Below are 16,978 nucleotides of genomic sequence, written 5' to 3' on the forward strand. Positions count from 1 at the left end.
AGTATATTCTTTATAGGAAGAAGATTGGTGGAAAGTTATGGTTTCTGTAACCAGCATAACTTATAACAATGTTCATTTTCATTATAATACTGTATATTTGAACGAGATAAATATTAGACTGGGTGGTAGTTCAGTAAATTCAATTAAGCTTCAATTAAAAAAATGAATGGATAGCTTCTCAAAGCTCTTATAGCTTCAGCTTTTTATCAACAGCTTAAAAAGATTGAACTGTTTAATTAAAGTAGTTTTAACTGAAATAGAGAATGACCATCTACTTAACATTTAGCCAGAGGATCTGATCAAAAAAAAGTTACCTTTTTGGGGTAAAATTCAGAATCCTGCTGAATATTGCTTTTAAGAGACATTTCTAATACGATATTGAATAGTAGTGGTGATAATGACCATCCTTGTTTCACCCCTTATCTTATTGGGAATGCCTCTAGCCTCTCCCCATTGAAAATAATGCTTGTTGATGGTAATCAGATAGATACTGCTAATTATTCTAAGGAACAGTCCATTCCTACACTCTCTAGTGTTTTTAGTAGGAATGGGTGCTGTATTTTGTCAAAAGGTTTTTCAGCATCTATTGATACGATCATGTGATTTGATAGGTTTGTTGTTGATATAATTGATTATACTAACAGTTTTCCTAATATTGAACCAACTCTGCATTCCTGGGATAAATCCTACTTGATCATAATGTATTATCCCAGTGATAACTTGTAATCATTTTGCTAAGATTTTATTTAAGATTTTTGCATCTCTATTCATCAGGGAGATAGGCCTATAATTTTCTTTAAGAGACGTTTCTTAAACAAACAACACTTAGTTTTTGATATTCCTCATTGTCCCTGGTTCCATTTATTTTGTGAAACAAGAATAGGTTTTGATCTTCTTCCTACTTAGCTATTTCTCCAGTGTGGATTTATGCCAAATTAGAGAAGCTGGCAGTTAAAGTGGCATGTGCTTTAAAGGGGTTGCACATTCTAAAAAAATTGCCAGCTTTTTTTTTCTGGTTCTGCTAAAAAGGAATCATCAACAATGTTCAACAAGGATTGGATGACTATGTTTGATATGTTGTATGAAGGAATCCCTAATAGATATCTATTTCTCTAGATGATCTCTACTTTCACGTAACTCTGAAGTTATGAATTTATTTTAGTCTTAGAATGCTACACTTTGATATAAAAGGTTCAAATTACATATATATATATGCATGCTAGTGGATGAGTTTTTTATATCTCGGTTGCTAGGTGTGGTTAGAATATAAGTCTTTAAAAAATATACAAACAAACATGCTAAAACACTAACAGTTGAATATCTTCCCCTTTAATTGTGGTCCCTTTGTGAATCTGCAGCACATTCTTTGGACAGTTCTTAGGTAAAAACTAATTTTTGGTTTAAGGTCATTTGATTTTTGTTAATAGCCCAAAATCATTGAGTCCATTGTGATCTAAGGCAATTAACTTACATAATACAGTTTATAGTCAAGTGAGATTTAGTGTGAGGAGACTCACTACCATTGCACAAGAGTCAAATGATCTTCCAGTTCATTTGAAGTAGTTACTTATGTGGGTCAGTGAATTGCCAAAGATCACACAAGCCATTATCAGCGATGGAATTTGAACTAAAGTCAATTCCAAATCTTGGGTCACCTCTTTTATTTTCATTTTTAACATTGCCAGCCTTGGCATGAATGTATATACCCTCAAATGTGATGGCTTTGAAGGAAACCAAACTCATTTTAGGGTGTGTTCCAATATATTTGTTTGAAAAAATGTTTTTTAATCCAACCTTCCAGTTTTCCTACTTTATACTTATCATGCATATAGTTTATTCATGTTAGCATTGTATTTCATACTATATACTTTTGATTTACAGTGCTAATTCTTGATAATTGATGAAATTAACTTATAGTTTAAATTTTAAGCATATATTTGTTTCTTAAAGAAGTATTTAAAATACCTTTAACGTTCTCTAAGATTACATATTTTGCTTTGTTGATTTAAAAAAATGTCTTAGAGCTTGCAGTTTCTTAGGTGATTTTTCTTTTAACTTTTTAGGTGGATAGTGGCTATAATACACAGACTTGCGGGAACAGTATTATTGATACGATTGGAATTGGAACAGAGAGCTACTGTAGAGAAAATGATGTACCATCACTTGAGGTTCAGAACAAATCTCAAGTTCTTGAAGCAAAGGTATGGATACATTGGAGGGAAATATGGTGGTGCGATATAGTATTTGTATTTATGATAATGAATTTCTTTATTCTCAATAAGATCTATATAAACCAGATATCAACCATTTATTCTAGGTCTAATTTCAGTAGTACTTTAATTCTTTTTTCTAAAGTATTTAAAAATATAAAGCTTTTTTTTAAACGTGAAATCATTAGCTTTAATTCAGTGCTTTAATTCAGCATGAAAGGGAAGGTTTTTTTGTGTTTTGGGTTTTTTAACATAGAAAGACTGGCAGAATAGTATAAGTTGTTTTCCAGTTTCTATGTTTAGCATTCTGGTATACTTCTTGTATCCCAATCAAAAGTTCATAAATAAAATTCTTAAGTATAAATAATTTACTATTATCTGCTAATGTCTATTCTGTAAAGGGGGGAGGAAATCTAGAACTTGATTAGATTCAAAATAGTAATAGCAGGGGCTTCCTTTTATTATTGAGATAGCTGTGATCTTATAGAAGGACCAGCACTTACTATAGCCATCTCCCTTCATCTGTAAAAAAAGGATAACCTATGTACTACCGAAGGTATTCCTAGGGCAGTTGTAAGGATAGCTTTGTTAGCAATCATCTGTTCTTACTGGAAGGCCCAGAGCTTGGGATTCTCTTGTCATTCTCACTTTTCTCAGTCAGTTTCTCAAATGATACCAAGTACTTGTACTTGGTTTTAATGTTATGGAAAAGTGTTGTCAAATTTCAAGCCCTATGAACTTTTAACAATATAGCCTGTGTATGTGTTGTTTTTCTTGTCTTTAACTTTGTTTCCATGATAGCTCTAATTCACATTGCAATCCAATTTATTCATTAGGTAGCTAAATAATAGAAAACTTATCTACTGTTGGATCATTTTAAAATATGAATATAAGGTAATTTTTTTTTCTCCCTTAAAGTTAACTTTTACTATTTCTTACTGATTTTTGTTTGTAGACTATGGGTTTCTGAAATAAACCTAATAATCACCCTAGCCCAGTTACAAATAGATGTTTCTAATCCACTGCTCCTTGGTATTTATAAAGTACTTTAAAGTTTATGAAATATTTTACATATATATTAATTCATTTGTACATGAGGAAACTGAAGAGGTTAATTGGTCATTTGAACCCACATCTTCTTGACTTTAGAACCTTAGTGTGATTTAGCACTGTGCTAAAGTTTGATCTCCAAAACAAATCTTTCTGTATTAAACAAAGTATTCTTTTTTCCCCCCTTTATTAGCAAGAACATACAACACAAGGATATTGGAGGAAAACGACACATCCTTAATAGAAATTGTGTTCATAACTGTAGCCCATCAATGAATTGCTAATTGCAGATACTCTGTGCACAGGCTCAATAATGTGATTATGATTGGGAGACAACTGCCTTGACTACATAATGAACCCATTTTTATTTCCCTTCCCAATGTGAAAGTTGGCACTGAAAATAAGAAGTCCCAAGTTGATGTTTACAAGAAAAAGGGCAAAAAAGCTCCTGAAATTTCATCAAATCACAGAAGTAGACATGTTTTTATCATTAAATCTTCATTAATTACCTCAAGTGACTTGATTATAACTAATTTTTTTGTTGTTGAATGTGACATGATGACTTTTTCTGATGTGTTGGGGATTAATAAATTGCCTTATTTTTCACATTTGTTTAGCAGTGCTTTTTAAATAAGTAACCATTAAATAAGATTCTGTTAAAACAGATATGAAATTGCTTTTCACTAAAACAAGCTTAGTTTTATTCAGTATGCAGACTTCAATCATTAGATCTAGCCAGCCCCAGCTAGGTTGAAATTGAGGCGTTTTTCTACCAAGTTATTTGAGGCAAACTCTATATTCCCTTTTTAACCTGTTCCATAGAAATAAATCTACAAGTGTTTCATTTTGAAATATGAAATTCTTCTATCAGACCTTAACTTCTATGCTCTCTTCCTAGTTCATTGGAAATGCTAATCCCTTTCCTCATCACTTAGTTGGTTGATTCACCAGCTCTTACCCACTTTACCCCACTTTAAATCATGATGCTTTAAGTGTCCATTAAGTTGATGCTTCCTTCTAACTGCTAAATCCTAGTAAGGGAAGTTATAAAACCATTACCTACTATAAATTACTCACTAGAAATTAATTGGGTTATCTATTCTCAACTGAGCCCTCTCAAGTGATCTTTTTTGTTCTTCATTAGTTACCACATTCCTCACAGCACCTAGTCTAAACCTTTACCCTTTAGTCCCTTTCTACCAGTTCCACCTCAGGAAAATCCTTCAACTTTATATTTTAAACTGAGGCCACTCTTAGACGCCTTCTTCATCCCATATCTCATATCCTCTTATTCCTTATTCTCTTCCTTTGCTCTCATTTAAAGGCCTTCTATAGTCGATCCCATTTTTCTTCAACCCATGAACTGGCTTTCTATTTAAATTACAAAGGTACTAGCTACTGTACATCCCAACAAAACAAAAAAACACTGGGGCCTGCCTTTTAGTTAAGCTATTATGCTTCTGAACTTGGCCAAAGACCAGTTGATTTTACATCTAAACACATTTGAAGTCTACCTTTGATAACCCACTCAACTGAAGCAATATTCTGTCTCAAAGACTCCCATGGCCACTCTCTCCTTCCTGAATTTTTATGAAATTGCTTCTGATAGACTTTTAAAGTATATTTTTCTGGATCATCCTGCACCACTTGGTATATCCCAAGGTTTTCATGAGCTTTCTTAAGGTATGATATATAAACATAATTCCTGTAGGGATTTAATCTAGACCTTATTTCTCCTTGTGTTTCATCGCTAAATGCCTTTTCAATTCCTTGGATTGCATGTCCTCCTTAAATTCTTAATGTGTCTAAAATAGATTCTATTATCTTTTCCTCTAAATTTTCTTTTTTCTGTAGAGTACACTATCATTGAGACATCCAAATCATATCCTTGGAAACAAACTTCTCCCAGGCCATCTTGCACTGTAGATAATGTACCAAGTTTTGTCAGTTCTCTAATGTCATATCCTTTACTTTTCTCTCCACTTAGCATGGTCACCACCTAGTTCAAGATCTTATTACCTTTTCTGGTACTACAACAGAATCCTGATCTGTCTCCCTGTATCTAATCTCTGTTCCCCAATCTATCATACAGCAGCTAAACTGATATTCTACTAACAAAAGTAAAGCACTGCAAACTTGTCTGATGAAGGGCCAAGTTTGACCAGCTCATAATGTGTTTTTTTTTACTTTAAAATACAATAAGGTTTCATTCCTTAACTCATGGGTCATTAAAAAAAAAAAACAAAAACCAGGAGCCAGGTCTCCCTGGGCAGTAGTTTGTTTATTGGACCATGTTGTTCCCTAGTCAAAAGAGCTTCAGTAGCTGGATTCCAGTCCCTGCTCCTTAAGGCTACTAAATACAAATTCCTATGTCATTTAAAGCCCTAAATATGCCTCTAACCCAGGCTAATTACTACCCTCATACATTTTACATAGCCAGACTGGTCTTCTTACTGTTCCCTATAAGTGATATTTCATCTCCTGCCTTTTCCCTGCCTTCCCTTCCTCTTCTTCACCTCTTAGAATTTAAGTCTCAACTCAAGTTGACACCTCATAAGTCTTTCTCAATCCCTTCAGCTATTGGGTGTTTTCCCTTCCCCTACTGAAAATCACATCTTTTCTATTTTCTGTGTGAATTTTGCTTTCCCCCAGTAAAAACAAGATTCCTGAGAATTTTTCATTTTTCTTTGAATTCCTAGTTTAGTCCATGACACAGAGGAGATTCTTAATAAATATTAGTACTATCAAGTGAATGGAAACCTAATGGTAATGTTTGTTTGTCCTTTGTTCTCAAAAACCACCACATCAGGGAGGTGAAATGGATTTCATTTCATTCTCCTCCAAGCCATCTGGGTCTAGTGGCCAAATACGAACCAGTATTACTGAAGATGCCCTTGGATGTGAGGCCATCAGGATCAAGTGACATGCCCAGGGTCACACAATGTCAAGTGCCTGAAGCTGGATTTGAACTCAAGCCTTCCTGATTCTAGGGCCAGTGTTCTAACCATTGTACCACCTAGTTGCTCATATATGTCAAACAGTAAAACAAACAATAGGTTCTTAGTGCTACCAAGGACCTTAAGAAAACTAAGGGCCAATCTCATTATTTTATTGACATAAAAACTCAATTGCTCACTTTTAACTCTTACATTTTCCACAAAATTCTACTCCATTTGTTTAGTGGAGTGACCCTAGTTCTCAAATATATATCAAATATAAAAACTGGCAGATTCTATGCTGAAAAGGCTATTCAAGTACAGTTGATACATAGCAAGTCGAACCACATTTGGGCTCAAATATCACAAATGCAGAAATACTATAAGGAAGTGAAAATGGTATTTAAGGAAAGGTAGCTAAACTAGATTAGGTAGATACATTATGAGTATTGGTGCTAGAGGTATCAATTGGTGCTAGAGGTATTCAGTGACTGGATTTCAAAAGTCTGGAAGGAAGGGAAGACAGCTAAAGTAAAATAAAAATCTTTTGACTATTTTTACTGAAAAAGGCAATCAAGAGAGCATTAATAATGAGCAACTCATTGATATACTTTCAAATTGTATAAAATTTTTGGGAAGTATATACATATGAATTAAAGGCCTTCTTGATGAGAATATAGAAAGGATAACAGAGGTTTTGCTAAATTTCCTTAGAGTTTTAATAGTGTTATTTATATTGAATATATTTATATATTTATTTTTCTACCCCGATTGAATGCAAACTCCTTGCACACAGGAATTGCTTCTTTTCTTGTACATAGTAGACACTTTATCCTTTATCAAATAAAGGTATTTCCTATGACAATATAGGAGTTCTTGAAAGACATAACAGAACCTGTAGATAGTAAAGTCTTTCAGATGCTACCATTTGTTAGTGACATTATGTTGATTCAAAAAAAAAAAATCCACAATCACACTCAGGGAATTTTGAGTACATAAAGAATGCATGTGGAGGCAGCTAGGTGGCGCAGTAGATAGAGCACCAGTCCTGGAGTCAGGACCTGAGTTCAAATCCGACCTCAGACACTTAATAATTGCCTAGCTGTGTGACCTTGGGGCAAGCCACTTAACCCCATTGCCTTAATAAAAAAAAAAGTAATTAACTGGCTTAATAAAAATGCATATGGTACAAGTGATGATATGCAGATCCACACATAACTTAGCAGTTAGCACTATTTATATATCGAGTACTAATGGACAAGCCCAGAATTCAACAGAAAAAATTAATTGGATTGCCTTCTGGAAACTAGAGTTATTTTAATGACGCCTAAACTTTTCTCTGGAACAAAGACCCACCAAAATTACAATGATTAAAAATTACTGTCACATAAAGTAGTATAATGAACATTATTTAAAATGCCATGGAGAAGCTTAGGCTGCTTTGTTTGACACTATTTATTCCAAGGGTTTGGGGGGGAAGGAAGGAGAGGGGAGGGTGTAACAGAACGAAAGGAAAAAAATCAGGAATAGATTACCTAGACCTATTATTAACAGAGGAGATAAGGCGATAGCAAAAATAAGAAAAATTCTTCAATTACCTACTAAAAGAAACTCCCAAGTAAACTACCTGGAAGGTCAAAAGCCAAAATCCAGAAGTTCCAGGTTAAAATAAATAAAAGAGGGAGGAAAGAAAGAGTTCAAGTACCAAGGAATCACAATTGATAAAATTATTATACAGGAGAGAAATGCTTGGAATACTGAAGGGAGCAAAAGATAATTAATTGCAAGAATAACAATAGTGAAACAGTATAATCACATGGGTGGGGAAATGGACCCTTCAATGAAAGAGGACTTCTAAATATTCCTTATTAAAAGCCCAGAGCTTAGTAGATAGAACTGGAAGGAACTATGCCATGATGAAGGGCAGTGAAAACAAATAGAACCTTAGAATCTCAATGTCTTTAAGAGTCATTGAGGAGGGGGCGGCTAGGTGGCGCAGTGGATAAAGCACTGGCCCTGGAGTCAGGAGTACCTGGATTCAAATCTGGTCTCAGACACTTAATTACCTAGCTGTGTGGCTTTGGGCAAGCCACTTAACCCCATTGCCTAGCAAAAATAAAAAAAAAGCCATTGAGTGAATAAGAAAGCAGGTAATTTTATTATAGTTTAATATTAAAATGAAAGGAGTGAAGAATACACCAAGAAAAGAGAGGAAAAGAAGGTAGAATGGATTTATTTGAAATGGACAAAAGTTGGGAGAGCTAAGTGGCACAATGGATAGAGTACCAGCCCTAGAGTCAGAAGGACCTGAATTCAAATCCAGCCTCAGACACTTAATAATTGCCTAGCTGTCTGACCTTGGGAAAGTCATTTAACTCTTTTAAAATAAATTTTAAATTTTTTTAAAAAAGAAATTGATGAAAGTAGACAGCACTTACTTGAACCTCATCACTTTAATCTGAAATAGACAAATGAGGGCTCAAAACACACACACACACACACACACACACACACACACACACACACACACACACACACACATTCTGATATAGAAATTAAATTCCATAGAGAATAAGGTAGGAATAGGGAAACAATAGAGGGGATTAAGAGGAGGTAAAATCAGGGTAGCATTATTCATAAGAAACCCCATCCTTGGAGGGTAAAACAAAAGGTGGGGTTCTAAGGGATTTAAAAAAATGGTAAGAATCCGTGATTAGGAACTAGGTGAGGTAAATGAAACACAAAAGTGAATAGAAGCAAATTATATAAAATCAGTAATGTTGAGGATACTCCTTTCAACATGCTCTTTGGTATAAAAAAAGAGCAGTAAAGAGTAACAAATATAAAAGGATAAGAAAGAGGGAAATTAACAATTATAATTGAGAATAAGAATGGGATAAAGGAGAGTAAAATGGAAAAAAAGCAGAATCTAAAAGGTACAGAAAGAAAGGATAAAGACTTGATTAAAAAAGAAACAGGGAAAGGTAAAAGGAAATTTCTATCTAAAGTACCATAATACTTAAAACTTACTCATAAAATGGCATAGCATCTGATGTCATTAATTTTAGTGAAAAAATTAACAGAATGAAAGAGATAAAACTACTTAATAGTTGGAGCTGTCAAAATAATCCCTCTCAGATTTAGATAATTCTGACCAAAAGATAAGAAGTTAAGGACAACTGAAGTTTATAAAAAAGTTATGTATGATAGATATCTGGTGATTAGTGAAAGGGGAACAGAAAGAATTATACACATTCTCAACTATACATGGATCCTTTTCATAAATGACCACTAATGAGGGCATAAAAACTAAAGCCAGAATATTAAATACATTCTTTACCACCAAAATGCACCAAATTCACATACAACAGAAAACTTTTGAAGAAAATCTTCATTTTTACAGGGAAATGTAATAAGATTTCAAACAGAATGAATAGAAATTAATACTTTCAAATAAAACTAATTCCTACTTTTAATGATACTTGATTTGGGTTGGGCAGGAAGGGACCAGGAAACTCTTTTCCTTCCCCTCACCTAAGCTATAATTACTATCATTCAGGAGCACTGAGGCATCATCTACTTTGGTTGCTGCAGGGAACCAAAAAAAAAAAAATGGATGTTGAACAGTTAATTATGGGATATAATTCTTATAGTAGAAAGGAAGAAGTTACTGTCAAATGAAGAAAACCTTAAATCCAGAAGGTCTGTCTTGTAACTTCCCAAACCTGACAGTAGCCACAACCATTAGCTGAAAACTCCCAGAATATTTGTTAGTATGCTATGCCCAGGAATCAGTAAGTTCGGTCTCCCAGACCCTACGAAGTTAGAAAATCTTTATATATGCCAAAGAACAGTTTCCTTGTCTCCTCTACTCATCATCTCCTTAAAGGAGAAAGTGTTATAAAATCTTTCAAAGTTCAAATATGAAAATTAAGACCCCAAAAGATTCAGTTAAGCAAATATCTAAAATCATGCATAATAAATTAGTAATAAAATTAGATTTAGAATCTAAGTTTCTTAAATCCTAGACCAGTTTTCTTTCTGCTCTGTAAAAGGGCTAAGCACTTTCATTTTCCTAAGTCTGACTTTAGAGCTATTTTAGACTGACAAGTATGGTAATAGGGAAGGATCCCCACTTAGTCAAAGAATTTAAATTAAAAAAAAACCAAACCTGGAAGAGACTTTCCACATTACCTGAAATTCTACCAATTAAAGATTATTTTGGTCAAAATTTATTTGATCAAACAAGCAATTCTCTCTGGAAGAGAGAAGGCAATCAGTCCTTCATATCTCAGAATGGATGAGTGTAATCAGATTAGCTTCCTGTAAGAGATGAAATGGGATGGGGAACTGGTAATTTTCTGAGAAGGGGAACTAAAACACGGGCTCCAAAATTCCAGAGGGCAAGGGACACTTCCAAAGTGGGGGAGAATAAATCACCATTATACTTAAGCATTTTGATTCAGTCAATATCCTGCTTTTTCACCCTCTAAATCCAGGATAATTCTCTACTTTCCCCTCATTAAAGAAATCAGAAATTATTTATGCCAAATGAATCAGCTTCTCAATAAAGAAATGAATGTTCCAAAGTCAGTAAAGTAATTGGCACTTCTGAAGTAAATTCATTTAAATGGTCTTTAGCTGGTCCTTGAAGTTGCTGTCCTATCAGTAAGTCCTATAAGTGATGGGCATTCAATTTAATTTTTCTGCATACATCTAGAAAATGAAAAGAGAAGTACTTTTCACAAAGATGATGAGAAAGACTTGAAGGCAATTGTTTAATAAAAATGCAAATTTTAAAAATGATTAAAATGCGTTTTTAAAGCAACAAATTCAATTTGCATCCGATACTGTTAACCATGAAACTTGCCAGTGTTCTTCCCCAATGTTAAAAAAGGAAATCAATTTTGTAACAGTCTCTTTGTTGTTAGATACAGCTAATTTTCTAGCTTGCTTCTCTTTTTTTCTGGTTCATCAGTGTTCAAGTTTGTAGAATCAGTAGGAACGCTTATTCCTGCTATCTAATAGAGGCAATGAGAGAAAAAAAAATTAAGATGTTATTAAGAAAAAACATGTAAAATCTTAAGACTGACTGTTATAAATCACAAAAATAGTAATTGTCTACAAAAACAAAATATAGAATTAAGTTTTGCTTATTGCAATTGTGTTTACTTCCCAATTTCTACTAGTGTTGATTCTAAATTAAAAAAAAATTGTGATCCAGGCAGATGAATAGGGGAAGATAGAAAATATTATATTTAAGTGAACTTTAATCTTTTTACTTCACTTTATCTCTCTCTCTTCCTGCCTGTTTTTTCCCAAGGATATATTAATCACTATTTAGAAAATACCAAAGTGAAAAATCAGATTTCTTGATTTTTAGTTCTTACCTCTCAGATCAAAGTCTGCTGTTTCCTTCCCTCCCCTTTCACACAATACACCCAAAACAAGATATTTTAGTATTCTAGTAATATTAATACAGAAACAAAAAAAAGTAATGATCTACAGGTACAAAAGATAAATATATAGCAAACAAGACTTCAAGTAGGAAAACTGATACATAACATTGCAATTTATTTAAAAATCAGATACTTGCTAAAGCATTTTTTTTAAGTTGGACTCAAAATCTTTTATTGTGTGTTGGAGATCCTAATACTTCTGATGGAAACATATTACTGAAATGATAATGTCAGTTCATGGAAAAAACAAGTTTGACAAACAAGTATTTAATGTAGACAATTTTCAGGAATCTGTATATATAGACAGGTGAAACTATTCAAGTTTTCTTTTGTATGAAGTATATTCTACCAAATTTTAAAATAAATTTTGATGAAAATACTGAAATATCAATTAAACCTGGCAAGAACTTTTAAAATGACTGATTTAATCAAATTATCCAATACTGTATTTAAGAGATATAAGAAATAATAGTTAAAGACATTTCCATTTTGAAGCTGTTAAACATCAAAAATGAGGATGAGGGAATGGGTAGGCTTTAAAAGAACTTTTGAAAACAATCTTTTCTTACTTATATCTTCCACAAAAGCAGCAAACATTCTATTCTACCACAACAAGAATATTTAATTTTAAATTCAATCTTACCTGTGGTTCTATCAGAGACATACGAATTTTCTGATGCTGCAGATTGGACGAGTCTAAGGTGATTTTCACTTTAACTTTATCAAAAATATGAAATTCTGTATCTTCTACTTTTAGTGAGGGCATCTAAATGTTTAAAAATACATTTTCCTTATTTTCAGACATTTGAAGCTTCATTTTTATTGCTTACATAGGCTTCAATTAAAATATTTCATAATCATAAGCAACCATGAGATCTGGTTAATTGTAACAATAGTTGATCTGGTGGCCATAATATACAAACATGTTATTTTACTCACATAATTTCTGCTCCTCTTTCCCATTTCTCTTCTCACTCTACCCTTAAAGGAAGAATGTTACCCCAGGTAGCTCAGGACCAACATGCTTGTGAATAATTCTTATTTACTCAACTCTATTCACTTAAAAAGTTACTTTAGCAGTCAACATAATTAACTAGAATTCATCAAAATATCAAGAGGATGGAATTAGTTTAATTGAAATATTATGTTGATTATTATTTCCTGTCCATAAATTTGGGACTTATCACAAGCAGTTATAGAGAGGTAAAAAGCAATTTAAACATTTTTTCCCCCTTGAAATTTCTTAGGTAGTAATTAAATGATGGCAAGTACATAGAAGGTCTGCATTGGTAATCATGAAGTTCTACATTTAAGTTCTTCTTTGGACATCTGCTTAATGTAAGACCGGGAAGAAATAAGTCACCACCTCTCACAACTCTGGTCAACTCTCTAAAACTATACCTTGGTACAGTTGCTGATCAGCAAGGAACTGCTTCATAGAAAATGACCTATACCAATGAAATAACATTTCTGAAATTGAGGAGAAGGCAGTGAATTACAGGAATAATTGTGGGTAATTTAGCTGACCCAAGGGAAATACAATAGACCACAGTAGCTAACAGTGTCAAAGTGCCTATTCAGCACCTATGGAATCTGACAAAGAGATTGAGCTATTTCAGTCCCCAAATCTTCTATAAAGTACAATGCAGTGACAAAGTAGGCCAAAAGGAAAAAAAGTATACCATACCTCCTCATCATAAACAAGTCTTGGTTTTGGTTTGTCTTTTTCCTCAAAAAATACAGTTCCTTCTAACCCATATTTTGGAATTAACACCACAATAGCATTCTTTCTTATGAATAAAATATAGGCCTCTTCATTCACTATTCCTTTATTTTTGAAAAATAGCTGTAAGAAGTAGGAAAAGTTGTTTTTAGTCTTTGTTTATGAAGGAAAAAAAAACTTTTAAAAACAAGTATTTTGAAATCACACCAGTCAGATTTTTTTAATGTGATATTAACTAAATTACAAGTGACAACTCTAGTTAGATTGTGATTTTTTTTAACTCTTTCCCATCATTTTACAAACAAAAGGTCATAGATCATAAATTTAAAGCCAGAATAGACCTTAGAAGTCACAAGTACACCACCTTCATCTTAAAGATGAGGAAAATAAGGCTCTGAGTTCTATCTTGTCAAGGCTCTAATTGAGTTCAGTTTTTAACTTGTCTTCCTGACTCCAAGATTGCCTCCCAATGTCTTATTTCCCTAATCAACAGAAGAAGGGAAAAATGATTATTATCATAAGATAACTCATTTGGGGAGCTCAGAGAAAAAGCATACCTACAGTGTTCTTATTCTTATTATGAGCATTCTCATAACCCTTAACTTTTTCTTTCCTTTTTTTTTTATAAAATTTTATGAACCTTGAATGACTGTATATTCTTATCTTGAAGGAATAACGGTTCACTTTCAGTCACTATTGAAAATAAATACCAACCTGTGTATGAAATGCTACAGAGGCCCGCTGTGCATACTGTGCCATTTTGTGTCGGAAATTGAGATTTTTGCACAAATCTGCTAGTTTGTGTTTATTTGTCAGATCTGGATAAGTAGAGTCAGCTCCTATGGCTACTGCCAAAAGTCGATGGACAATTATATCTGCATATCTTTAGAAATAAAGAGAAAAAGTTTCACATATTGTTATCTCAAATTATTTTGTAGAATGTATATCATTGCACTCTAAATTTGAAGCCCAATTTTTAAAAATACTTTTGACACAGCAAGTAGAAATATTTTCAAAAACAACTAAAAGATCATGCAAATTTTCTAATACAGGTTTAAAAATACTCCATCAAAATTTGATGCATCACTTCTATTTTCATCTTTTGAATATTATGATCACAAAATACCTTCTGATGGGTGAAGTAAAATGTGTGTATATTGGTGACGCTAAGCCATAGTGATGAAAATCATTATCCATTCCAGAACAGAAGTAAACTGCTTGCATCATACATCGAGTGGCTAATATCCTGAATAGTGTGTTTAGATATGGGGAAACAGGAGATTCCACTTGATCTAAAGAGTCAGCCAAAGCCTTTGCTGAATCAGTCTTAAAATCCAAATTCTGTAAGAAAAAAGAGAGAAAAATATCATTGTTTCATTTTTATTTTTACATTGGCATTTCAAATATATACACACACACACATATACCATCTTAATGAATTCAAAAAAGTACACTCTGATTTCTGAACAGATAATAAAAGTATGTTTTAAAATTAGTTGCTTGGAACTCTGAACATATTTTGCTATAAAAGTATTATAAATAATGACTAAATTCTAAGACTAAGGGATGGATATCATTTAAGCTAATAAGGTAAACAACCAAAGTAGTCTAAGTCGTGAGACTTGGATAGAGGATTTTGTAGGTATTATTAATTTAAATAAAAAGTAGTAGTACTAAGGAGAAAGAGTATCCCTTCATCTTGTCTTATTATTTTCCCAATTCAGATAATGGAAAAAAAAGCCTGACAGTGGCAAGTACCAAAACTGTATAAACTCAAAGGAGATTTAAGTGCTTTATGACCGACCCTAAGTAAGTTCTAATGTTAAATGCTTTGCCAATTTTAAAACATTCTACTGCCACTTAACAATATTATTCCCTAAGCTTCTAGAAGGCCAGCTAAATAATATGCAAATTCTTTAGAGACCAAGTTTTTTAGGAAGACAAGATTTACAACATGGATCAACCCTAGTAAAATCTCCTATTTTACTGATAAAAAAACCTAAGTCCCCAAGAGTTCAAATGACTTGGCCAAAGTCAGAGATAGAGAGTAGTTAAGGCAGTATTTCAAAGTTAGGATTCTATTCACTGCATATACAACAATCTAATTCTAATTTAACATTCTAACTACCATGATACAATCCTTGAAAAATTCTTACAAAAGTCTTTCATTACAATAATCCTGACTATTTTATAGATGAGGAAACTGGTCCTAAAAATTAGGTGACTGCATCTGAGGAGGGATTTGAACCTAAGACCCCTAATTCAATGGTCCATTAACTAGCATTGCTATTTCTCAACAATTTTACTTCTTATTTTAAAGTTCTCTTTCATTTGCTTACAACCTTTCTCTAGGTCCTCCTTCTAATTCTAAAGAAATACCTTACTGTAGCATCCAATCAGTCTTGCCTCACTCTTGCCCTTAAAATGATTTATGCTCTTAAATTACCTGCCAACTGCCTCTCCCCACTATCAAAAGAAAACATCTCTACAAATGTTGTAGTTAAGATTACTGTCCTTGTAGTTTATGAAAGAGTGATGCTCCTGTAACAGAGTGCATTTTACATCTTAACTCAAGTAAGTGTCTGATTAGACAAATAGAATACATACATTAGTCCTGGATAGTATTTCCCCTTGAATTCAGTTTCCTTCAAGATCATAAGCCTAAGATTATATATATATACTTTTTTGGCTGTCATAATATTGACTCAGAATTTGCACTGTAATAAAAACCTACAATTCTTATTTCATTCAGCTGTTGAGATCTTTGGGGATCTGGACTATCATGGAACATGATCCATCCTGCCTGGTTTTGTATTAACTACAAACTTTTTAGGCATGCCATTTATGCCTTCTTCTAAATTATTGATAAAAAAAATTAAACACCTGGAGCATGCCATTACAGACCTCTTAAGTTGACCTTGATGACATCTCATTGAGATTGTTCTAAATTGTTTCAAATTTATTAAAATACAGGGTATTCTGGGCCTGGTCAACTGAATTCATCAAAGAATTTTTAAGTCACTTGAAATCTGTTCTCAAAATCTGAAGCACATTTTAGGATCTGTCCAGTTTCCATCTCACCTAACACAAAGTGAAAGTGGTCACTTTTGACAAAGATTCCAATAATTTCTATTTCTGAGTTCAGAAGATTTAAAAATCAAAAGCAAAGACAAATAGTGAACTCAAAAGAGTAACTCAGAGTATACCTATCATCTCTTACTCTGACTTTAGAGTAGTCTTGTATTAAGGTAGGCTCAAGGGAGGTTCTTTCTCATTCTACCCAACTAGGCAAGCAAGAATAGTTCAGAGAAACCTCAGAAAAAAAGTAGTCATACCTTGCTCCTAATCTTCTATTGTTGAAGGTGTAGGCAAAGTTTCCCTCCTTAGAATTTTAACTCTTATCAATTTCCTTTCCTTGTCTATAGTGATAGGAATTACTTATATTCTTCATGCAAAATAGTTTTCAAAGGTAATTTCCCCCCCCACATTGTTAAGAGCACTATTACAACTCAAGATTAAAGAATCAATTCAAGGACTTTTGGAATTTGCAAAGAAGAAAATTTGTTATTTCCTAAAGGAGGGTCCTCAACATTGTAGATA

At 33.1% G+C, this 16,978-nt stretch overlaps 2 protein-coding genes across 4 annotated transcripts in view; one reads left to right on the forward strand and one right to left on the reverse strand.

The window, feature by feature from the left end:
- The window catches only part of BORA (BORA aurora kinase A activator), a 39,226-nt gene extending 35,215 nt beyond the window's left edge, over window positions 1-4,011 (forward strand). For 2 of the 3 annotated variants that reach the window (XM_074191803.1, XM_074191805.1), the window contains 2 exons: window positions 2,064-2,201; window positions 3,454-4,011. In XM_074191803.1, the coding sequence (XP_074047904.1) occupies window positions 2,064-2,201; window positions 3,454-3,501 (186 nt within the window). In that variant the 3' untranslated portion in view covers window positions 3,502-4,011. Of the gene's footprint in view, window positions 1-2,063; window positions 2,202-3,046 lie in introns of all 3 variants that reach the window. The other variant, XM_074191804.1, reaches the window with a different exon arrangement.
- Window positions 4,012-10,947: 6,936 nt separating this feature from the next.
- Window positions 10,948-16,978, reverse strand: part of DIS3 (DIS3 homolog, exosome endoribonuclease and 3'-5' exoribonuclease) — a 39,122-nt gene continuing 33,091 nt past the window's right edge. The window contains exons 17-21 of the mRNA XM_074191797.1: window positions 14,505-14,719; window positions 14,093-14,261; window positions 13,343-13,501; window positions 12,299-12,421; window positions 10,948-11,217 (exon numbers count right to left, since the gene is read on the reverse strand). Of these exons, the coding sequence (XP_074047898.1) occupies window positions 11,134-11,217; window positions 12,299-12,421; window positions 13,343-13,501; window positions 14,093-14,261; window positions 14,505-14,719 (750 nt within the window). The 3' untranslated portion in view covers window positions 10,948-11,133. The remainder of the gene's footprint in view (window positions 11,218-12,298; window positions 12,422-13,342; window positions 13,502-14,092; window positions 14,262-14,504; window positions 14,720-16,978) is intronic.

Source organism: Macrotis lagotis, chromosome 6 (genome assembly GCF_037893015.1).
Source record: "Macrotis lagotis isolate mMagLag1 chromosome 6, bilby.v1.9.chrom.fasta, whole genome shotgun sequence".
NCBI lineage: Eukaryota > Metazoa > Chordata > Mammalia > Peramelemorphia > Peramelidae > Macrotis > Macrotis lagotis.